This window comes from Gigantopelta aegis, unplaced genomic scaffold (genome assembly GCF_016097555.1).
Source record: "Gigantopelta aegis isolate Gae_Host unplaced genomic scaffold, Gae_host_genome ctg4989_pilon_pilon, whole genome shotgun sequence".
NCBI lineage: Eukaryota > Metazoa > Mollusca > Gastropoda > Neomphalida > Peltospiridae > Gigantopelta > Gigantopelta aegis.
The window spans coordinates 870-26,330 of NW_024534156.1; the positions used below are offsets into that span (position 1 = coordinate 870).

Consider the following 25,461-nt stretch of genomic DNA (forward strand, 5'->3'; position numbering starts at 1 on the left):
TCTACAATGAGTTTCATGATAAACAGTAAGAAGGAGGATTCTTACCAGTAAGATTGAGATGAGAGGTTGTATTCTTTGAAGAGGTTAGACCAATGAAATTGTGACAAACCTGCATGAAAAGAAAGGAATGTAATAAGGGGCGGAGTTAAATAAACATCCTATTGAGGCTACTTTGATAAGGATAGCTTGAATGCCATTATCAATCATTTCTTGTAGCAGTTCAGTTTGTTCTCTGTGTGCCAGAGATATGCAGGAATTGAAGGTTCAATCTTTGCAGCTGTAAGAACAAACAGAGATAAATCAACTGATAATAGCTATATTACACATTCTCCACTTGACTCTCTGAGAATCAGAAAGATAGCACCAAACGGGACCAACGGGACACACTCTATTTGAGCTCATCCTAAAAAAATGGAATATGTTCTATATACATTTAATACATGTACATAATTTACATGTATATGGAATCGTACATGTAACTGAGCTCCATTATATACTATACAGATAAAGAGGAGGATATCCTGTTATATTTTAATTAAGTTTAGGATACGCAAGGGATTCCATAATAAACATGTTCGAAACAAATGTCACTAATGTCTAATCCCATAATGTCTAAAGGTGATAACCAAGTGTTAATGAATTGAATTGTAGTTAGCCTAGAATATGCTGAAACTACTCTAACTAAAAATCCAATGAAACACACAGTGTCTAATTGAAAAAATGTTATGATTCAATGTTAGTTAACTGATATAACACTTTCTAGCTATCTAATCTATTATAGTACTAAAGTCTATTGGTCTTGAAATTACTCTTTGTTGTATTAACACACCTCGTTATCACCTTTAGAACATTCTGGGAATGTTCTTACTTTTATTCTTGAGAGTAATGCTCTTAAATCTTCAACTTCGTCACCTTCCTTTTTCATATGACATTGATGTTTGCTGAGTTCTTCGTGGGTTGTACCCACATAGAGAGGTACACCCATAGCTTCGGCATTACAAAGCCACACCCTCATGGACCTACACTTTTGATACATCTACCTTTGGTGTCCTGTTCCTCTGTAATTTAAACAATCATGTAACTGTTATCTATTAAATAAACTAAATAAAAAGATGTATTCTACATACCTCCAGTGTGTGTGTTTGAGATTTGCAAGATTAAACCTACAATAGAGTGCCCTAGGGAGATCACACTTCAGTGCCTAGGGGCATAAGTAAAATTATAACAACTGTCTTTACCACCGCTGCAATAACGAAAAACCAAACAATAATAGTACGGAACACGTGGACTACTGAGCAGGTCTTGGTACTACTAAACCTAAGGAGAAAAAAGGGTGGGGAAAGAGAGAGATGTCAACTTACCTCACTAATCCAACCACTCTCATTTTTTCTAGCAATATTGGTAAGGAATAGCCGCCTAATGTATAATTCATGATATCTCTATTATTAGCATAAAGTCATGAACTCTATTAGAAAGAAACTACAGCAGTGTTATGCTTACTCTCACTTAGGATGGTGGCCTTTTTTGACCTTCTCTGTTTGGACTGTATCTAAACTGGTTTAGCTGTTCTACTTAGCTTTACTTTTGTTCTACGCCAGGGGTTAGCAAAATGGTGTTATTATTTAATTTTAGAATGCAATTCCGCAGAAATTAACCCAATCTTATTGTTCCTCATCGACACTATGGCAGGAAAAATTATGTTTACTGTTTACTTTAACTGCTAATATGGCCTACATTGCATTTGCTTTTGTTCGTACCACGAAACCAGTCTTTGTCTGCTGTTACCATGGTACCAACATTGATTTTCTCATGGAATTGATGGTGACATTAATTTTATTGGTGTTTCAATAATGCGTCTTTAGCAGCCAGTAATCCTCTAATTCACTGGTTTTCATTACTCAATATTGTTGATATCTTAACATTGATTCATCCATTTATTTCTCTTTGTGTTGGATACGATTGTTGGGTCTGAGAACACTGCGGTTTCTTTGGCTTAAGAAACAGCTAGACTCCTCTAAAATCTGCCCTTGTACAAATTCAGAAGATATCGTAAGGTTGGTAAATATTTGTGTCGATTTCTTGGAATGTGGTTAGCTGCTAGTGGACTTATTCAACTTTTTGAGTGTTTTCTGGAGATCCGTGGGACATCAGCCAGCAACCTCTCACTTTCTGGACAAGTGCCTATTTTACTATAGTAACCCTATCCACTGTAGGATATGGTGACATCACTTTGACAACATCGTGTGGTAGGATCTTTGTTACTTTCTTTTAATATCTGGAATGGTCATATATGCTATGGCCATTCCAACTTTGTTAGATATCATCCTAAGCTATTATCGCACTTCTCAGTTTCGTCGACACAACTTAGCTCCTCAACTAGAGGACAGCTGCTAATTGTGTGTGGCCCAATAACAGCACGGAGTGTCAACAGTTTCTTAAAGAGCTCCTACACCTGACAAGAAGACAAACAAACCTACGTCCTCTTTTACACCACAGTATCCTTCACAGAACTACGACAAGTTCTTAAAAGGTATATACCGGGTTCAATATTTCTGGGATATCTCCACTGTCAACTAAAGATTTGTATGCGTCTCATCTACACGAGGCAAAGACCTTAGTTGTATTGGCAAATCGCCAGTCATTAGACTATTTAGATGAAGATAGAGCCAACCTATGGCGAGTAGTGTCTGTGAAGAATACCTATACATCAACTGTTGTTATTCTTCAGCTGTAAGTCATTACAGTAAGGATTATTTTAGCTATGTTCTGGGTGGAACCCCTCCCAGTGATGTTGTTATCTGTCTGAATGAACTCAAATGAGTATTTTAGCTCAGACTCTTGTGACACCTGGATTTTGTACTTTTGATTTAAAATTTGTTCTTTGCCACTACTTTACTTCAAATGAGAACGGTACTTGTACTGTCAATGCGTTGTCATGGCGACAACTTTATCTATCACTGGGGCATGCAATGAAATTTATTCAGCTCCCTTGTCACCAAACTTTTATTGGATTAAAACCGTTAGTCGAGTTGCTTGCATTTGTTTGAGAACTTGGTCTGACATTACTTGGCTGTGGGGCACAAGGGAACATCTCAGCCCTGTTCACTACTCAAAGTAATCCAGGAATGTGCCGTGGGCTATTTATGCTGACAAAGCGCCAGGATGTACTGCTTGCTCATATTTATTGCCGTCAATGTCACAGTGAGATTACTAATCGAAGATGCATAAGAGCTTGTTCTTGTAAAACCATCTCCACATCTAAAATCTCTCCCAACATTTTCTTTAATCCGTTTACCTATCACTTCTACACCACTCCCTCGTCCTATTTCTCCACAGCTACCTTTTCCTCGTATGGAACTCACCCCCCCTAATAGAGAACCCATGTCTTCCTCCTTGTCCGTTACGTGATCACATAGTGGTTTGTATATTTACAAGTATCAATCAAAAAATACTGGATTGTCTTGTTTTCTTAAACCATTGCGTTCTCTTTCTTCGTTACCTATTGTCATTGTTACAAATCCCAACTACTTCAGGAGGAGGAGTGGTGTACTCTATCTGACCACACCCAGATCTATTGTGTTCCCGGCCAGTCCACTAGACTGGAGTGTCTTCAACAAGCTAGCATTGAGAACAGTAAGATATGTGTAATATTAACTGCACCAATATCGTTTGAAGGAAAGCAGTAAGATTTTTTTATAAATGTTCATTATAATCAAAAACTTTGCTTTACACAGTGAATGTGGGTATCAGAGACAAAGAGGCCATCCTTTGTGCTCTAAAAAAATGCGCCATCAACTAGAGATAAGGTTAACATAGTTAACAGATTAGCAGTTGAGAGTCCATTCATTTATTGGACACTCATCCTCATTCTAGTACAGTTGACCTTTGAACTTATTAATAGATACATCTTAAACTCTGGACCTTTAGACTTCCATTAGTAAATCTTTCATCATATCCCATCTGGTACCATAGAAACTACATGTACTTCAGTTTATACATGCAGGTTGACATAACATTGGCACATGAATGATTTCTTTTTGCTTCATTCTTGGTGGTATGGGGGTCTCTACATTAGACATACTTCACTGTAAACTTGGATATAATTAGCCATTACAGTAATGTCCCTCCTCCTCTCTCTCCTCAGATTCAACCAGCCTACTTAGCTGAACCATTTGCTTGTGGACAGGCATTTATTTTCTTCTGTCTTTGATTCTCTTACTACAGTCACATTTCACAAGTCAAGGCATAATCTACTTGTTAGAATCATTATTAGGGACTTTACCACAAGACAACCGGAGATCCAAAGTGTGCATTATGTTTTGAACTACCATAAATGCAACTTATCACTTTGTTGATATTTTCTATGGTAATTTGTATCACATATGGCTGACCAAGGTTTGCTGTGCAGTGGTATTCATCGTCAATTGTATCCAGGCTCTTGTATCGTTACATTATCACTGCGCCAAATAGTGACTTAATATTGTTACATAATGACATATTATTGGCTCTCAAAATTGGCTGGTGACCAGCGCAACAGTTTTACTATAATAAGTATACAAATTGATCACTATAGACAGGGGTCATCCTGACATTGTTTTCATGATGACATATTTAAAATTGAGAATGATAACTTGGTAATAGCAAATGAAAAATTCATAAGTTTTATAATACATTTTTCACATGTATAACATAATTATATATAATATATATATAATTTGTAATAATATTAAAAAAAATTAAAATTTGTCTTGTTCAATAACACACACACACACGCACATATCAGTTTGTTCTCACTTAACAAAAATATCCATTAATAATTATAATAAAAAAAGACAAAAGAGGCTGGACAACAAATGACAATAGAAACCATTAATAATAAATAATAATAATAATGACGATGATGTATTTATTGATATAGTATGCCAATGCATGACATTTTTAACCCTCCAAGAAGAGGGGGAAAAATTGTGATGGATATGGTGGGTGTGATAGTTGTGATAGAGTGATGAAGTGTTGTAGAGTCGACAGTGACATGATAGTGATATTCAATATCATCAAGTAATGGGTTGTTTTCTCATTTATGACTAATAAGGGGACTTGTGATTTTTTAAAAAAAAACAAGGAAACAAAAAAGGGTTTATGATATAATTTTTTGAACAAAAGAAGTGATTGAAAAATATTTTGTATAATTTTAATCTTACAAGTAGATGGAAAGAGGGAGAGGAAATAGCGAAGAAATGACTCGTACACATTCAATTCATTTTATATTAAAATTTATAATACCATCTAATTTTAAAATTTAATATTAAACAAAAAACTTTTCAAGTCCCATCAACACACTCAACGATTCTCTCGATCTCGTCGAGATTGTCCACTTCTGATAGGTCTGTTGATAAAGGTGAAGAACTATTAGAAGAACTACCAGTGCCATTCTCTGTACCACCGAGAGAAACACCACTGCTGCTACTGGCACTAGCAACTTTCTGTAGCAGTGTCATTGGACTCCAAAGGGTTAATATAGGTTTCCATGCACAGAGGAAATAGAGAGAGAGGATGGAGTGAGGGTTTACGAGGGGTCTCAGCAACAGAGGAAAACTTAGTGCAGTACGAGCGTCAAAATCGTAAAGGGAAACGTCTAACGTTAGCAAAGTCAATAGGGGGACAAAAGAAGAAGTTGATTCGTCAGAAGAAAGATCGTCTGTTTTACTTGAAGGAGAAGAGGAGTGATTTGAAGAAATTGGAAAGAGTTTGGACGTATTTTTTTTTAGTTTTGGTTTTTTTTAGTTTCATTCTCTAATACTTCATCTTCTGATAATGATGGTCTAGTTTCTGTGCTTCGTTACCAGCTGTCAAAACTTCATTTGTATTGGGTTTGTCCTCCCAAGGAAAGGGGGAGAGAGAGGAGAGAGCAAAGGGATGTCAAAGTTTAGATTCTACCTCTGTGCAGCCTAAACGTGGTATTGTACAGGAATTAAGAGCGGACTATGACTAGAGAAAGGACTGCTGTCGAGACGGGTACTTTAACAGGAGTAGGTGGAGACACAGGAGAGGATATCAGCCCATGGGCTAAATGTATTGACTAGAAATGAAATCTTGTGATTGGTTGTCAAAAAAGTCCCAATTCATCGCTAAACATCGAACCTCATCATATGCATTTGTAATGCTCTCAAAGCATTGTTGATTAATACAAATCTTAGAGGGTGGCTCAATACCATATTTAGCTTGTTCTTCTGTATTGTGGACAGAGAGTTCTAAAGGGATTGTTGCTGGCGTTCTAAATCCAGAGGTTTTCTCCAAGACAGCAGTGTTTTTTGCGTTTAACACCACACTGGCATTACCATTGATGAATCTTACTAAATGAAAGAGAGAGAAGTGAACATCTGTTAACATTAATCACATAGCACACAAACTGAAGACAAGATAACAAGACGTTACATAAACTACTTCATTGATACTTACATTCAATAGGTGGTACTAATTAATCAGTATAGATGACATATTAGAGTCATCAACTAAATAATGGCTGTCAGATGTTTAAAATTTAAATTTGAATAAAGCACACACAAATCATGATCTAGGAGGCTTCTAGTTGTATAAAGAATGATAGTGTTGCCTGTATTTGTTAAATAGTGGCTACTATGTATATCTAAGGGGATTTCCAGGAACCCGCCAAATATGGTCCATGTGTATTGACTATATTTGGTCTGTAGTGAAATCTTTGATGCTATGTACAGTGGTGAACTAAGATTGAACTCTGGTAGAGGGGAAATTACTGTATTGCTAATATTATGACAGCAAGAGCAGAGGACAAACAGACAAGTACAGGAATTAAAAAATTAGTTTTTATAATATCCTTGACTGCTTCCTGTGGTAGAAGTCAAGAATGAATCTCATTCTTATAATAAATCGCACCTATGCTTTGTAGTTGGCGGTATAATTATTATTAATAAAAAATATAATGTCTGGTTTTGATAGGACCCAATGCTAGTACAACTATCGACAATAGTATAAATATAATCACCCGTACCAACGCACTTTGTAATGACCTCCCTCCACTAAACACAATGTGTTATAATATTTTTTCAACACAAACGCATATACACACACACTCAAGACGAAAGCCTTTCACATGTCCAAAACAGTAATCGAACAAGGTCAAAAACTCTGTCGGCTTTATTTTAGCAAGATCAGCGAGTGGTTTGTAGTTGCGCTTTCAACATTTCACTCCGCTCCTTGAAAATACATTTAATAAAGCTTACCTTTTAGTATGAAGAGCAGGTAACACTTGAATTGTGATAAATATCAACTGGAGGGGGGGCATCAGTAAGGAAGACGAACAAGGGGAAACAAAGTCTGATGATTATACTAAACAGATCGGCAATCTTGCACAACAGTGAACACAAGCGCTGAGCTGTCTTTCTGTGTTTAAAGAGCGTACACAACTTGCTTAGCTTCGGAAGGTAGCTCTCACTGATGTGTGGTTCCTGGAATGCGCGATTACTGGGAAGGAAGTGACGCCATGTGGGGAGACCCCGAGTTTGCAGAGCTTGTTATTTCGGATCATAAAAAAAACTGTAATGGCTGCTGTGAAAATCAATAACGGGGAAGAGAGTGGAAACAATTACTAAGCAGCGTAGACACTATCTTGTGTGACTGTGATGGTGCGTAAGCAATGATAAAAACTTAGCTTGCAGGGCCATAGACTTACACTACTTCTTGAACGTGCTTATTATACACTTGACAAGACCCTCCTCTCTTAATACTTTTAGGAGTGCTATGGGTGGGAATGCTGAACCAGTCCCTGGGGCAAAGAAAGCACTTGCCTTCATTCGCAGTATGGTGGGTGGTTGATTATAATGTTTTTATTAAGTCTTCTTGGGTGTATTTGATTGATAAGTCCCACTCTCAATTAAATTGCAAAGCAACTTAATATTAATAGTTTCTCTGTATAGGGCAAGAAAGTCTGTTTTATTACAAACAAACAGCAGCAAATCGAGAGCAGAACATTTGAAAAAGATCCATCAGTTAGGGTTTGAAGCATATGAGGTAAAACAAAATGAATAATTTTAAATCAAATATTCATAGGTTAATTGTCAATCATATGTAACTATGAATATCATTATAACAATCTCTTAATAGGTGTTTTAAATATTGATTTAATACTTAAGGTATTGACTATATCTGTGCCAACATAGTTAGTATTTTGTTTTTAATACTTTTGAGCCAATGTTTACATTAGGTATTTGACTATTTGTTATAACAAACAATAACTCAGAGTTGTGGTTAGAGTATGTTTTTTGTTCAATAATTATTTATAACAAAGTGACATTGTTTCTGCAGCTGCTGACAATTATACTATTTTCCATAATTAGAGGGGTGTTAAAACCTCATTAATAATTAAGTTATTTCAGACACACACACCCTTTTTTCTTGTCTTTTAGAATGAAGTTTATCACAGTGGGATATGTTGCAGCATACTATCTTAAACATTTTGCAAAGTATAGTGGGAAAGTCTATCTGATGGGTGTGTCTGGTACCAAGTGTGAACTGGAATCAATGGGGTTTACATGTATAGGCACTGGACCCTGATCCTATTGAAGGTACCATGGATGACTGGCTTAAACTACAATTAGATACTGATGTAAGTTGAGATACGTTTTCTATAATGTCATTTTGGACAATGTTATTAGGTGGGAGCAGTCGTGGTTGGTTATGACCATCACATTAGTTATATGAAACTAATACGAGCATCTTCATACCTCACTAATCCTGACTGGTTATTCATTGCTACTAATGAAGACTCCAAACTTCCCACTTCTAAACAGAACATAAGAATACCAGGTACTATAATAACTCATATTACCAACCTTTTAAGTTATTAAAATGGTTTTTGTAGTGTGGTCACAAATTGGTTTATATATATCAGCCAATGGGAGTTTGATTGTGTGATTTGTAATCTCACCCCTCAGGCACGGGAAGCATTGTATCAGCTGTTCGTGTTGCAGCTGAAAGAGAGCCGATTGTAGTAGGCAAGCCATGGTCACCTATGTTTGATTGTATAGCTCAGAAGTAAGATGATATTGTGTAACTATGTGTTATCATATGTCACTTGTTTATTATAGTATTGATCTTGATCCTGCTAGAACTTTAACTGATTGGTGATAGGTATGTGAAACTATATTAACAGTATTTGGCATTCCATCCATCCATTCATCTCAATGTATATTCAGGTTGGATACAGATATCCTTTTTGGACGACACAACAAATTGAAAACTCTTTTAGTATTAACAGGAATACAGTGTGAAACTGATCTTTCTTCCTGTCCTGAAAACAAATTCCAGACTATTATACTGACTCAATAGCTGACATCCTTTCTATAGAAGAACAGTAACAATGTACTTTGAACTATTTATTGAGGGATAATAGCTAGATATGTGGACACACAACACTAATGTAAACTGCTGTAGGAAATCTTATGCAAACATTGTGCAAGGAGGTATTAATGATATTCATAGCGTTTAATTATTTTATGATTAAACCAATCAATTTGAAAAAAGTGAGGGGTGTGTCTAGTGAAATTCAAGCCAAAATGAGTATTTGAAAGATAGTTACGTTTCTTTTCAATTTAGACAAGATCTCTGGAAGACTGTGGGACTAAGAAAGGCGGTCATGGATCCTTTATTAGATCTGTTTAGCAATGAGGATGGAAATGAGAAGGAAAGACAGTCTTCCACTGAGGTGAATTCTTTTTCCACTCTTGTAAATAGTAATTATTTTTGAATTCTCATTTGATAATAGATTGAGGAAGGCATGTTGAGTACAAACTAAAGTTACTCAATCCGAGTACATCTCGGTTTTGAGCACTTAGTCACACAAATGAAGTGGCGTTTACAGGAGGGCAGAGGCGAGGCAATCTACGAGATTGGTGTCGCTGACTCTGGAGTTCTGACAGGACTGAACGAAGAAGAACTAAAGAATATCACTAGATACTCTGAATCGAATGGCCCAGAGGTAAATTATTATTATCTAAAGTAATAAGAGTTATATATCTGTTTATGAAAACAGTCACTTTAGATAACCATCTTTTACTAGTAACATTAGATGCATCATTAAGTGTATTGTGCATGTGTCTGGGTGGAGTTATTTAAAGTGGTGTATATACAGTGTGTTTTGTCTGTCACTTTAGACTTGGAGCTACTGCTACTGTTCTTCGAAAGAGGGAAGTAATTCAGGCTGGTCCTGAGCAACGATGGGTAGCAGAAGTCCTTGTGCGCAAAGTCCCTGATGACAACAGGTAAAATTTTAGTGTCGTCATAGAAAACACCTTGTGTTAATTAGTTGCAATAATAATCAACATAATTATAAGCAGCTGGTTCTTCTAGTCTCATCCCCAGACTGCTGGTGTGGTAGTCTAGGGATGAGACTGAACTTTGCAGCTGTAAACAACTATTTATTCCTTGTACAGTTCCTTGATATACGGCTAGCTGTCTTGGGTAACATGGAAGCTGGTAAGAGTACGCTATTAGGGGTTCTTACTCAAGGAGAACTTGATAATGGGCGAGGCAAAGCTCGGTTGAATTTATTTAGACATCTTCATGAAATCCAGTCTGGACGTACATCATCTATATCACACGAGATAAGGGCCTCACATCTCAAGGGACAGGTAGCTCCTTTAATTATATCTATTTGGAAATGTCCCAGAATGTCCTAATCCCAAAATGTCTAATCCCAGAATGTCTAACAGGTGATAAACTTTGCACGCTACATTTACTTACAATTCTTAGTTAACTGATATAACACTTTCTAGCTATCTAATCTATATAGTACAAAAAGTCTATTGCTCTTGAAATACTCTTTGTTATATTAACACCTCAGTTATCACCTTTAGACATTTGGGGATGTTCTTACTTTTATTCTTGAGAGTAATACTCTTAAATCTTTAACTTTGTCACCTTCCTTTCTTGATATGACAGTGATGTTTGCTAAGTTCTTCCATGGGTTGTACCCACATATAGAGGTACACCCATAGCTTCGGCATACAAAGCCACACCCTCATGACCTATACTCTGATACATCATACTGTACCTCTTCCTCTGTAATTAACAAATCATTGTAACTAAAAATCAAATGAAACAACTCAATGTCCAATTGAAGAGATGTATGATTCAATGTTTAGTTAACTGATATAACACTTTCTAGCTATCTAATCTATTATAGTACTAAAGTCTATTGCTCTTGAAATACTCTTTGTTATTATTATATTAACACCTCAGTTATCACCTTTAGACATTCTGGGATTAGACATTCTGGGAATAACTCATTTATTTTTCTGTCAATATTTTGTTTAGGTTGTTAATTATTTAACTCATGGTAGTGCTGAAGAAATATGCGAAGCATCAGCTAAACTTATAACATTCATTGATCTTGCTGTCATCACAAGTATTTGAAAACAACAGTATTTGGTCTAACAGCTCGTAGGCCAGATCTAGCCATGTTAGTTGTTGGAGCTAATTCAGGTGTAGGTGAGGTATCATTCTCTTTATAAATACATTTCATTTTCATCATCAACAATTAATAGTTTACAACTATCATTTTACCGTCTATCAGATATTTTTAAATCTGAAAACTTAGGAATAAATTATTAAAAAACCGCGCAATATTAGCATGCCAAGGTAGAAAGCTTATTGCAATGAAGGGGATGTAGCTCAGCGGTAGAGCGCTTGCTTCGCATGTAAGAGGCCCCGGGTTCGATTCCCGGCATCTCCACACCTTTTTTTTTTGCTTTTTGTACTTTAATAGTAAACATTCTTTTTCCTATTTAGTGGGTACAACTTGTGAACATTTAGGATTTTGTGTTGCTCTACGACTACCAATGTTTGTAGTAGTCAGTAAAACTGACTGTGTTTCTAAAGAACAAGTTGACACTGTCGTAAAACAGCTGGAAGAAGTATTGACAAATCCCGGCTGTAACAAAGTACCAAGGCTAGTCAAAACTGAGAATGATGTTTATGCTATAGCGCAGAAAATTAGTGAAAACAGGTATTTCAAATAATTGAGTGTTTTCATCAATTGCTATATCTAATGTATTTTTTAGCATATGTCCTATATTTTTTAGTATCTAACGTTACTGGACAAAACCTAGAGTTGATCACCAAGTTTCTCAATGCTGTTCCAAACAACAACCACACCATCAACTGGAACAGCGGCAACTTGAGTTCTTAGTTGATGTAATATACAATATACCGGAAGTAGGGACTGTAGTTGGTGGTACTCTAACAAGGTAAGATATATCGGAGGATTTAGTAACTAATAATGCTTTACTGGTTATCAGTGGTACAATCAGAGAGGGAGATAAGGTACAAGTTGGTCCAAATGAGGAGTGTAAGTTCAAAGTGACCGAAGTCTCTTCAATTCACGCTATCGTTCCCATGTCGTCTTGTGAAAGCAGGCCAGGCAGCAACATTAGCTTGAAGGATATCGACAGATCTATTGTTAGAAAGGTATCGTCTCATTTATCAGTGAATGAATGGACAAACAGATAGATAAATGGATGAATAGTTTGATCTTTAAAACTGATACAAACTCTTTTTAGGGTACAGTTCTTCTTGCTCCTCAAGTTCAACCTTTAGAGATAGCAAAGTTGTTGGGAAATTTGTCGCTCATGTTTTTTTTATTACATCACACTGGGTCAGGAGTAAAGAAAGGATTTCAACAATGCTCTATGTGGATCAGCCATGCAGACAGCCATTGTTGATATAATAGAAGGGAAATGAAGTAGTAGAAACATGTGATGGAATTAGTTACAACTTGACTTTGTAAATATTGTTTGTCTAACTTAACAGACAGAACAGTAACTGTCTCACTTTACATTCTACAAATAATTAGAATAACTTTAGTAGTATAACTAATACTCTATATCAATTTGCATTACCAAATTTGATAATTCTAATACTATCATTTCTTTCTTCCTCTGTATACTAGGATTGTTTATACAAGGACAAAAAGCTTGTGTCCATTTCGATTCCAAAGACATCCGGAGTTTTAAGAATTGGTTGGAGAATTTTATTCCGTACGAACGAACACGAGGTATGGGAGAAATCAAGAGATTACGTACTGCTGACGATGAGTGTCCACCACCTGTAGAAGTGACTATACTACCATCTTCGATAGATAGATAGAGCACTTTATAGTATTTTATACACAAAATATATATGAGTTATTATTAGAAGCCATTAACTTAAAATGTCTGATCAACTAACTATAAAAACTACTCTCATTCTCCTTCCTATAATTATTATATCATGTAGGTCTTAATACTTCTATATCTTGAGGTGCATCAGTCACAAGATCTGGCCGAGATGGATACATTATAATAACTTGTCTGCTTCGTCAACAACCTTACTTGTTCTACGATAAGTTCACGTGGACCTTGATATGTACTAAGGGGTGTGGCCACAGAGGAAGTGGAGAGGCCTGTGAGGGAAAATGATGATACCAGATGACAATTAATTTATTGACTACTTCTAGAATGGGTGGAGCTGAATTTGATCTCAAACCAATTCTAATCATACTAAATAGAAGGGTATCCATTGCTGTTTTAGCATCTGCTAAAATTGTTGATGATGTCACTTCAATAAGGATGTCTCTAGTTAGTTCAGTTATCTGAGAGAGAGAAGGAGAGTAATGGTTAATCTGACAAAGAAAATGTCATTTACTTTGGATGTTTCAGAGTTAGTAAGAGAGGTAACGAAATAACTGTGCCACTGTTTATCCACAAGATGTACCATCTGGGTTGGATCAACCATGGGCAAAACCTATGTGAAAATATTAAATTTAGTAAGAATAATTTAATACTTACTTGCTAATTTGAGCAGCTGCCATGTCAATGCTGTAAGGTTTATGACTCCTCGTGATTGGTCTGGTTGTTCTTGTTCACGTAAGACAGGAATTGTCTGGCAGTTGTAACTTGACTCCACCGAGAGGTTGGAAGTTAATTTTTTCAGCCATACGACAGTTTATAAGTAAGAGGGAGGGTAACTGAACTGAGAGAGTGAGTTGCTATGGTAGCTAATCTTCTTCTCTTGCAAAAACAGTCTCATGAAGTTTTGTCTTGAGAGAGAGAGAGAGAGGAAAGAGAGGAGAGAGAGGAGAGAGAGGAGAGAGAGAGAGAGAGAGAGAGAGAGAGAGAAAAGAGAGGAGAGAGAGAGAGAGAGCCATGTTATAGTGACCTCAATTAATGTGAGGGGTACTAGATTTACAATTACTATAGTTTCTAGTAAGGATAATAGCATGGGACTTTACCTATTGGTCTATAAAAGGATATATGTAATCACAAATAGAGACATATCTGTCATGTTCAAACATACTTTCTATATGATCTCATACCTGTAGTGTTATAAACATCCTATAAGTATCCTCTTCAGACAATGTTAGATTTCTTACTACAGCAACATACCAAATATGGTCGTATTTGACGGGCAATATTCATGATTTCACAACAACATATTGTGATGGTCGTACTACTCTAATTGTTAATTTAGTTGAGAAAATTCAACTTGAACTTCATCTTCTCCACTTTCATCTTCTTGGGGTGTGGCAACTCCACCTTCTTCTTTTTTCCTTTCCCTTTCACTGCTTTGGGAGCTTTAGAACCAAGATAGTCAAGGACAGCCTTGGGCTTGGTGGCACCAAACTGTCCTAGTATTTTAACAAGTCGTTTGTCTTGTAGAGGGTTGTCTTCAAATAACATTGTCTTTAACTTGGGTACACTGGACATCTCATGAGGTAAGGACAAAAGGGCGTTGTGTGTCATCTCTAGTGTCTTAAGTGCAGTCATGTGACCTATATCGCCAGATAATATCTCCACATCATTATAAGGAGCTATTAATTCAGCTAGATTAGGACTTTTGTACACAAACTGTGGTAAGACTGTTAGTTCGTTACTAGCTATATTAATATGTTGTAAAGATGGAAATGGTATTTCCTCATCGTTAGATGGAAAAGAATCGTTTGTTAATTTGTTGTTGCCAAGTAGTAACAATTTTTGAAGTGACATTAACTGGTACAGTCCCCTTGTGGGAGGAGCTTGATGTGATTGTGGGAGACGTCTAATAAACGTAGTTTGGTGAGTGATCCCACCTCTTCTGGGAGGCTCTCTAGTCCATTGTGGGTTAAAATTAGCTCCAAAAGGTAATTTAAATTGATTGACGAGGGGGTTCATTTCCTCATGTTCAAAAAGCCTGACAAACGAGGTGATTTACCCCTCGGACTTTAAATAAAGTCTCATCTTGCCATGTTTCTATGGCAACTGCATCTTTCTCTTCATAAGCTTCTCTCTTGACTGTAAGCTCTCTTTTTCCGGCAGTAGCTGCCTCTTTGAAGAGACCACTCCAAGCCATTATGGATGAGAATGGATTGAGTCTCAATGTTGCAATAGCATACCACGTGAACACTGCCGGTAATTTGGCGGGAAATAAAAGAAAGGTGGTACTAAAGACTAACAGCTGGTCACTTACCATAATGGCTGGATTTGACGACCCTGGTGTATATTTCAGTGATCTCTCTTTTCAGAAGACAGGTCTGAAAGCTTAGAACTCACTCGTACAGCTGCTCAGAAAAGATTCAAAGATTTCATTAAAACTTTCATAGACCATCACAAAACTGTTCTGTTACAGGTACTACAAACAGCTGTTGCTGATTAATACATCTTCTTTTTGCTTGTAGAGATCACTCAAACGCCATTATAACCTCAGGCAATATTGGTTAGAAGTGGACTTACAAGACTTGGCCTCATTTGATGCCCAGCTTGCGGAAAAATTATCTAAAAGTCCCAGCAGAATATCTTCCTCTTGTAAGATGAATACATTAAAATATAATAAAATTATTTTTTATTTGTTTTTAGTTCGAGGAAGCAGGAAAAGAAGCAGCTGATGAATTAACTCAGCCCCGCCCACTTGGTGAAGAAGTTGTTGAAGACATACAAATTATGTTAAAATCGGAAGCTAATCCGATGCAAATACGACAAACTTAAAGTACGAATTAAATTTAAACCACTCCACTTTATTATGTCTTTCAGTCCGACCACATGGCTCATTTAGTTTAAAGTCCCTGGTATTGTTATCAATGCTTCTGCTATACGGCTAAAGCTACCCATTTGACTATCCAGTGTAGAAGTTGCCGTAATTATTCAACCAAATATTCCTGTACGACCTGGTTGGAAGGCTATACTCTACCGAGAAAATGTACCACGTAAGAAAATACTGAGTTTTACTGATACATATTATAGTATACTGAGATATGCAGACTAAATTTACTGAAATTTCTTATCCTCAGTGAACAAGCTGGTCAGCCTAAATGTCCAGTTGATCCATACTTCATTGTTCCTGATAAAATGCAAATGTGTTGATTTTCAGGTTAAATAAAATAGACTGTGATTGATATTCTTTTTTGTTAGACTCTAAAATTACAGGAGGCACCTGATACTGTGTCCCAATGGGGAAACTTCCTCGACATCTCCAGCTATATGTGATCGTTATCTCACAGAACGTGTTGTCCCTGGCAACAGAATTACTGTCCATTGGAATATATTCAATTAAAAAGGGGAGTTGGCCAAACCAATGAGGGTAATAAAATTGTTACTATGGCAATTTTCAATCAAATCATGATATAGGGTTCTCGTGACAAAAGTTAATGCTGGTATACGTCGTCCTTATTTGAGAGTAGTGGCATTGAAGTGGAGTCCCGAGGGGCCAGGTCGGGCTAGCCAACTTGCAATGACTCCTGCAGAAGAGGAGGAGATGAGACAGCTGGCATCACGTCCTGATATTCACGATTAATGATGCTCGTTCTATTGCACACCATCAATTTATGGAGGATTAGGTATGAGATTAGTGATATCAAAGTATGAGTTTGAGTCCAATGTAGATATCAAAAAGGCTATAGCTAGTTTGTTATTTGGAGGGTCTCGTAAGAGATTACCAGATGGTCTGACACGTCGTGGTGATATCAATTACTGTTACTGGGTGACCCAGGTACTGCTAAAAGTCAGCTTCTTAAGTTTTGTGGAGAAAGTAGCGCCTATTGGAGTAAGTTAATGTTACCAGTAAACTGTGTTTATAATACTTTAAAACAGGTTTACACATCTGGTAAGGGTAGTAGTGCTGCTGGCTTGACAGCCTCTGTTATGAGGGATCCAATATCAGTAAGTTATGTTAAAATGAGGAGACCTTCAGTGTTGGTATTGTAGCGTAACTTTATAATGGAGGGTGGAGCTATGGTACTGGCAGATGGTGTGTGTGGTCTGTATAGATGAATTTGATAAGGTTAGTTCTTGGGACAGTAATGATGTCATTTTGATGTCATAACAGATGAGGAGAGGATGATAGAGTTGCTATCCATGAAGCTATGGAACAACAGACCATATCTATTGCTAAGGTGGGGATAATACTAATTAGTGCTATAATTATGGTGTTTTGTGGGTGATTAGGCAGGAATTACAACTACTTTAAACTCACGATGTTCTGTTTTGGCAGCTGCTAACTCTGGTTTTGGACGTTGGGATGACATTAAAGGAGAAGCTGTAAGTCTGCCCCCGTCAATCTAATTAATATTAGTATTAATTAACTTACAGAATATTGACTTTATGCCAACTATTCTATCACGTTTTGACATGATATTCATCATCAAAGATGAGCACGATTGTTGTCAAGGATACTGTGAGTTAACACACACCACAAATTATAGCTTTATACCTGCAACAAATCTACAGCGTCTAGCCAAAACATGTCATGAAAGTTCATTTAAATACTGCACTAGATGAAGACGCGGAGGGAGAGATGAGTTTATCTCAGTTTAAAAAAATACATTGCTTTCTGTAAAGGGTAAACAACCCCATATTAGGACTTACATTACATGTACATGTACACACTGCAGACGTTGTGGTCCTCGTTTGTCAGAAGCAGCTGCTGATAAATTAAAGAACCAGTACGTCTTAATGAGAAGTGGAGCCCGACAACATGAAATGGATGTTGCTCGTAAAATGCTATACCTATCACTGTCAGGTTAGTCATGTGATTGTCATGTGCTTATCATATGATGGGTATATTTTGTAGACAACTGGAGGCCATTGTACGTATTGCAGAGTCGCTAGCTAAATGTCTTTTGTCTCCATTTGCTCTTGAAAGTCATATTGACGAAGCTCTTCGGTTATTTAAGGTGTCCACTTTGGATGCCGCTCTATCAGGTTCTTGATCTGGTAAGTGAATAAGTCTGTTCTTAGAATATGAGTTGTATTTGTATAGTAGGGAATAAACTAGATTATATAGAATGTTTACAATGAGTAATACTCTACTCATGATTATGATATTGCTGGTATTACTCTTTAGTTGAAGAGAGTTACCATCTTGTACACTGTATCTTCTGGTGTATATGATACTTTATTTATTGTCTTGGTTTCTATAGGAGCTGAAGGTTTTACGAGTGAATCTGATCAAGAGGAAGTTCGTAAAATTGAACGTCAACTCAAAACTCGTTTTCCAATTGGGTCTCAAGTCTCAGAACAGCGTATGTACAGGATTTCAGAAAACAGAACTACTCAGAACGTGCTATACAGACTGTTATACATATTATGTTAAGACGCGGAGAACTACAACATCGTTTACAACGTAAGGTACTCTTCCGTGTTCGCTGAGTACATCTCTCTATGATGATTTAACTTCATTTTGTTTAGAACAAATAAATAAACAAAAAGATCAATATTAAAAAAAATTTAATCAGTTACTCTCATTTTGCCAACAAAGATAAGGTTCTGCTTGTTCTTCTAGCTTCAAATTTTTTGATTGTATTCTTGTACCAGTGGTATAGTCTCACTTGATTTGGGGAGTGATAACAACCACTGACGACTGTACTACACACCTGCGTAGCATTTGAATGTGAAGACGACAGAGGTCAAAGAGAGCATCAAACAGCTGCCAGTTGTATAGGTAATGTTACTAGGGGAGAGAAGACACATGATATAGATTGCTATCATGACTTACCTTTCTTGTTTTATCATTGCACTTTTGGAGAAGACAAGTAAGTACTTTTTGCAGCTGGTGTATTGATGAGGACGTAGGATCATGACATAGTCCCAGTTGACCAACAAAACCTACAAAACCACAGAATATTAACCTACAATACAATCGGTATAGGAGTGCTTCTTTACCTATTAATCTTAATATGCAAACTATTGTTGCTTCCCGTAAACAACTAGAGTCTTTGTTCCATTGTTGTAACAATGGCAGAGATGTTGTCGTATCAATAAATCATTTGACCACGCCCACCTCGAACAGCTGACAATACTCTGAGAGCCATAAACAATAGCATAAGCATGTTTACTGGGGCGTGGTCTGAATGGAGAATTGGGCGGAGATTGATGTAGATATATTCACTAGTTTTGAGAACATCGACCAGACAGCTGGTCAAAGAATCTCTTACACATTGAGTACCTACACACACACAAAATAATAAAATTAGCAGACAATAGGTAGGGACATACTCTTTCCCATTTACAAAGTATCCTAGCATTGCTCATGGTCCCTTGTGTGGTTCAGCTTGCTTGGTATTTAGTTCAGCTGCAACAACTTCTAATGTAAAGCTTAGAGGTTGATATTCAACACCTGTAGGAGACAGATAGCTCACAACTATAGTATGGTCTTACAAGCTAACCTTTTAGATTGTAGTCTGTTCTCAACAAATAATGGGTGGATTAGATTTGTTTGAACTACGAGCTAAACTATAAGGCCAAACAGCTGCAGGGACACCAAAGTAGGAAGATGATTGGGAGCAGTTGATTTAAGGAGAAGCTCACAGCACATAAACTGAATTTGATCTAAATCTGCTTGAAGACGACAAAGAGCTGCATAAATACGACTAGAGAGAGAGAGAGAGAGAGAGAGAGAGAGAGAGAGAGAGAGAGAGAGAGAGAGAGAGAGAGAGAGAGAGAGAGGAGAGAGAGAGAGAGATCTTTATCAGCACTAAAATGTCACAAACATACCACATTATACATACAGTATGAAAGTTCTCCGATGATCCTAATATTGACTCCCTTAACGTTTTCATCATTCAGGCAGAGCAATCCCATTTCAGGATTTAATTGGCATACATTAAGAAGGAGAGCAATCAAAATGCCTCCATTCTCGGCAGAGGGGGAACAAAACGAGGACTCAGAGAATCAAGTGTACCTCCTATTACTGCCGAACAACGTTCCCAACATAATTCTAAGATACTATTGAAACGAGGATGATACATGTTTCAGAAACTGAGGAGAGAGAGAAAACATTGCATAAAGTTACTAATGTTATCATTCATTACCTTCATTATACCAGATACTAAACCAATACAAGAGGAGACATTAGTTGGTATAGAGAACATTGTTATGACAGTAGAAAGATGTAGATTTCCTAACATCAGGTGTTCAAGAGAAAATGAGACATAATCTGATAACTTTTGTTTTTTATTTGTCTTCATCAAAGGAACAATAGCTAAAAGGGTTAAAAATAATAAAATAAATAACCACACCCATTACTAATTAGAATTACAACTTACGAATTTTTAGGTTTTTTCTTAGCCTTTTTGTTTTTCTTGCTTTTTGTTAAAGGGACAGGAAAAGGCATTAGATCGTCGTCGAGACGGTCTGGACTTGAAGCATAGTTTCTGCTAACCAAGGTGGGAGGGGTTTAGGACATCGCATATGGGGTTTGAGTTCTTGTTGGTGGCTTGTGAAAAAGTGGGTGTGGTTTAGCAGATGCAGATTGCTGAGAGTTGAGTAAGGGGAATTCAGTGTAAGTCTACCTAACAGAGGAGAGGTACTTCGACTAGACCAAGAGGGACTACTCTCTTTAACCCATTGACCGGTTGCCCATCAGCCACTATCTGGTTTATCTCTGACTCTGAAGTTGCTGGATGAGGTGTGTCTGTTTTATCTGTTCTTTAACTTTAAGAGATGGATTACTATAGCCACTGCTAATATATCTACCGTAGATGTGTTTGGTCTGGGGTGTGGTTCAGAGGGTGTGGCTTGTGACATGAGGGAGGAGGAGTGGAAAGTGAAATTTTAGCGTCGTCTATGTCTATCATAAGTTCAGGATCACTTTCAGTGTTGGGGGTGTGGTCGGAAGTTGAGGGCTGAGTAGTAGTAATAGTTTCAATGACAAAGGAGCTTGTCTTAATTTTCTCCTGCAGGCTTTTTACATGCTTGTTGGAGAAATAACAGGAGAAGAGAAGGGACTGTTCTTTGAAGACGTGACGAACTGGACTATGGGTATCACAAGAGAATGAGGTATACTGCACGTTAGCAGGTATAATAGGAGAGGGTCTTTGAATGTCAGCTGGTACTGTGGATTCGAACACTGGCAAAATAGGTTCCTGGATTTTGGAGACAGAGGAATGGAGAGACAGGAGATGAAAAGATGGGTTTCAGTATCGGAAGAGGAGATGATATATTTGTCTCCGTGACAACATCATGGTGTGTTAGAAGAGGTGTGAGAGTTGGAAGGGCACTAACGAAGGCAAACTCTAGAGATGAATCAAGATCATCAGAAATTGAGATGATATCGTTGTTATCAGTTGTTGTCAGGGGTAACCTCCTCCTCATTGTCCCTAAAAATGTGCAACAATCTTGAGACTGGAGAGATGAGAAGGCTATTCAAAAATCCAGCACTAGACACCTCCTCCATGTCATATCTTCGCTATCACTTTGACAACTCATACCCCAAGTCATATTCAGATATGAGACAAGGTCTTTTAGGAGCTGGACCAAACAATTCGTCCTCCTTATACCTCTTACGACCACTACACGGGATTATATCCTCTATTGTGGGTGTGGCTTGAGTATGTATTCTAGGTTTTCCGTCATTCTTTCTCCGGACAATATCAATGGAGAAGATGAGGTTTTTTCAAGTCTAGTATTTTTTGTTTCAACAGTTAATCTAGGGACTGGTGAGTCCTGACAATCTAGTCCTTTAACAGTTGTAAGATATTGTAGAATTCTCTTCTGGTATAGAAGATGGCTGGTTATCTCTGTCCTCAGTAACAGATAATGTACAATCCATTGCAGTTAATATTGGTATAGGTGATGGCTGGTTATCTCTCTCCTCAGTAACAGATATTGGCAATCCTTTGGCAGTTAATATTGGCATAGAAGATGGCTGGTTATCTCTGTCCTCAGTACCAGATAATGGTACAATCCTCTGCAGTTAATAACTGGTATAGGTGATGGCTGGTTCTCTCTCCTCCTCGGTAACAGATAATGTACAATCCTTTGCAGTTAATATTGGCATAGAAGATGGCTGGTTATCTCTGTCCTCAGTAACAGATACTGTACAATCCTTTGCAGTTAATACTGGCATAGAAGATGGCTGGTTATCTCTGTCCTCAGTAACTGATATTGTACAATCCTCTGCAGTTAACACTGGTATAGGTGATGACTGGTTCTCTCTCTCCCGGTAATGGACATTAAACATTCCCCTGCTGCACAAGGTACTCTTTCTTCAGTAAAAAACATTAACACATCTTCATCAATATCACTCCCATTACATTCAGAGGTATATTGTGGCAGTGGTGAGTGACAGTCATAATCATCAATTGGTTCAACTAAAGTATCTTTCTAAATTGTCAATGAAAGGCTTGGTCTCCAATGATACAGGAGGAGGAGCTATAATTAGTTCATTTAGCTCTAAACGTAGTCTCTGGTGTAATACTTCTTTTGTTTCATCTTCCGACTCTAACTCATCATTGTCCACAGCTGCTATGACACTTACTGCTTTTCATGCATGATCTCTTTGGAGCTGCTGGAGAACAAAAGCAAACAGGTAAGATAGTGTACATATTTAAGAACAGATTTTTGAATGAAGATGGACTACAATTTACTTACTATTTGATGCATTATGTCGTAGTCTTTTTATTTTCTTTCGTAGCTGTTCATTCCTAAGTGATAATAAAATTTACTTGTCATTTTAAGTTATTAGAACTTACTCTTCTTTGAGTGCATCTCTCTCTGCTCTAATCACATTCACTTCAGATTCAGAATGATCCATATTACGTTGACTATCTTCAAATTTAGCATTGAGTTTGTTCGATGTAGATCTAGAGGAAGAGGATGGTTTTGGTAGTTATTCATTTTATACAAACTCACTTTCTGCTGGTCTCTCTCATCTCGACTTTCTTCTAACTCAAATTGTAGCTCAGCAACTTGTAATGACAAGTGGTTATTACTCTAAGAAGACCAAAAACCAGTAATACTGGTTTCAAATACAAGCAATACAGGAATTCATTACATATTTAACACATTGGTAATTTATCTTTATCTATAGACTTTTAATATATGCTACTGGTTATACAGGTTATAGATACTAGCAATACAGGTTACATATACTGGTAATACAGGTTATGTAGTGGTAACAAATACCTGATGGAGGAGTTTTAGTTCTTCTTTCAATCCAAACAAGCTAGTCTGTAACTCTTTATAATCTCTCACTTTTCTTGGTAACGCCTAATTAATTTACTAAATGAATTAAAAAGTAATTAAGGAGGTGTGGTCTTATTGTATACTTACTTTGTGTCAATGATCTTTGACTGAGCATTAAAAATGATTTCATAGAATCTGTCGACAAGGGTAGAACCTCTTTACCAAATAAGGTATCATCTGCTAATAATGCTTCTAGAGGATCGTCTTGGTTCGCCATGATCGAGTGAGACCTATCAGAAATCCATGAAAATCAGTAGGTGTGGTCTATAAGATAAAAACACACAACAATATGAGTTATTTTTTTCTCTTTATACTCACTTCAGTCCAACAATTTTCAGACATGGTTGCAGCAATATAAGAGCTCTGAGACTTTCTAGCAATTAGAATTTTATTTATCTACTGCTACAATATCATATAGGTCGCTGTGATCATGACGTTCGAAGGACGTTGCACTTTGCAGTGCAGCAATGAATGAAACGTACTTACAGCGTTTCTAGCTCCGCCATGTGCAAGTGACGTCATCACTCAGAACACGTGTTATTGTGTGAGGGTGTGAGAAGTGATCAAGAGAAAGAATGGCGGCGGGTATTACAGACTATCCTATGGACGATTCTGTAGAGAAAGTCAAATCAGCAGCTAGAATGAGGAAAGGGCGAGGATTTGGTGATCAAGACAGAGACTATGAAAAACTACAATACGAATCTATTGAGAGTACTGAAGGTCCTGGACCTATGAGGTTAGATTAAGCCTTTTAGAGGCGTGGCTACCACACCCACTAATATTCCCACTATAGATCTATTGAAGGTTGGATCCTGTTTTGTGAAGGGGTGGTTTCATGAAGAAGCTCAAGAAGACGAAATTATGGATAAGTTCTCCGAGTTTGGTGAAGTTAAAACATTCATGTTAATTTAGACCGTCGTACTGGGTTTCTTAAAGGTTATACATTAGTTGAATAGAACTTATAAAGAGGCTCAACAAGATCTTATCTTCACTCAATGGATCGGAGTTACTGGGACAGACTATCCAAGTAGACTGGGCTTTTATTAACACCCCAATAGTGCTAGAAGATCGTTTAGGAGGTGGGCGGTAACCACTTAGTTGAGTATCTTATTATTAATTAACTCTCTATCTTTCGTCAACTTGGTACCTATTATATATAATAATAATTAACTACTATTTTTAAAATATAATGACATTTTTCTAACATTTTTGAAATGTCTAAAACTAACTTTTTGTGTAAGATTTACGGAGCTGAAGTCCCGTAAACTTATTGCCCCGTGGTGCGTGGTGGAAAAGCATGGTAGGAAGAAAAGAATAGCAAGAAAAAATAACTCTAAACAGCAGATATTGACTGCGATGATGAGAGCAAACTAGAAAAATGGGATGTGAATAAGAATGATTTTATTAAGACGAAATAGATACTTGGCACGATGAGAAAGAAACAGCTTCTGTTAAAAAACTCTACGTGAGACCAACCATTAAATCCAGCTAGCTACTCTGCAAAATGATGAAATCTGACGAGGAAGTATTGGCGCTGAAACTATCTGATAGTGAAGAAGAAGAGGAAGAGAGTGACAATGATGAAGGAGGGGAGATAAAAATTTATGGCCATCAGATCGAGCTTGGGGTCAGGTCAACGTAAGGAAGCATTTTATGATACTGATTATATTGATGGTCAAGGAGATGACTCGTCTGATGATCTGTTTAGCTGAAAAGAAGAAACGTGAAGCGCTAAGTTACAACGTCGTATGATCGACCACACTTCATGATCAGGATTTTGGTCTAGAGAGCTTGCCTGCTATAAATGAGACTCTTCCAGAATCACCTGACAAAAAAAAAGACCATAAATAATACCACAAGAACCATTGTTAAAACTAAGGCAGGAAGAACGGTTTGTCTTGTATACAAGAGGATGGCCTGAATTTCTCGAACTCCATAGTGATTTTCATGCTAAAAC

The 25,461-nt window shown here is 37.1% G+C and overlaps 1 protein-coding gene, 1 non-coding gene and 2 pseudogenes across 2 annotated transcripts; all 4 read left to right on the forward strand.

The window, feature by feature from the left end:
* Nucleotides 1–7,776: 7,776 nt before the first annotated feature.
* LOC121366200 (glycerol-3-phosphate phosphatase-like) lies at nt 7,777–9,363 on the forward strand. The gene is given in 8 exon segments (XM_041490739.1): nt 7,777–7,839; nt 7,953–7,979; nt 7,981–8,046; nt 8,442–8,457; nt 8,970–9,069; nt 9,123–9,150; nt 9,152–9,165; nt 9,231–9,363. Coding segments are annotated over 8 exon segments (447 nt in total).
* A 307-nt stretch (nt 9,364–9,670) lies between these two features.
* Nucleotides 9,671–13,144, forward strand: LOC121366202 (annotated as a pseudogene).
* On the forward strand, nt 11,696–11,767 carry Trnaa-cgc. Its single transcript has one exon. It is a non-coding gene; the product is annotated as a tRNA-Ala (tRNA).
* A 2,376-nt stretch (nt 13,145–15,520) lies between the features above and the next one.
* LOC121366199 lies at nt 15,521–18,689 on the forward strand (annotated as a pseudogene).
* The last annotated feature ends 6,772 nt before the right edge of the window (nt 18,690–25,461 follow it).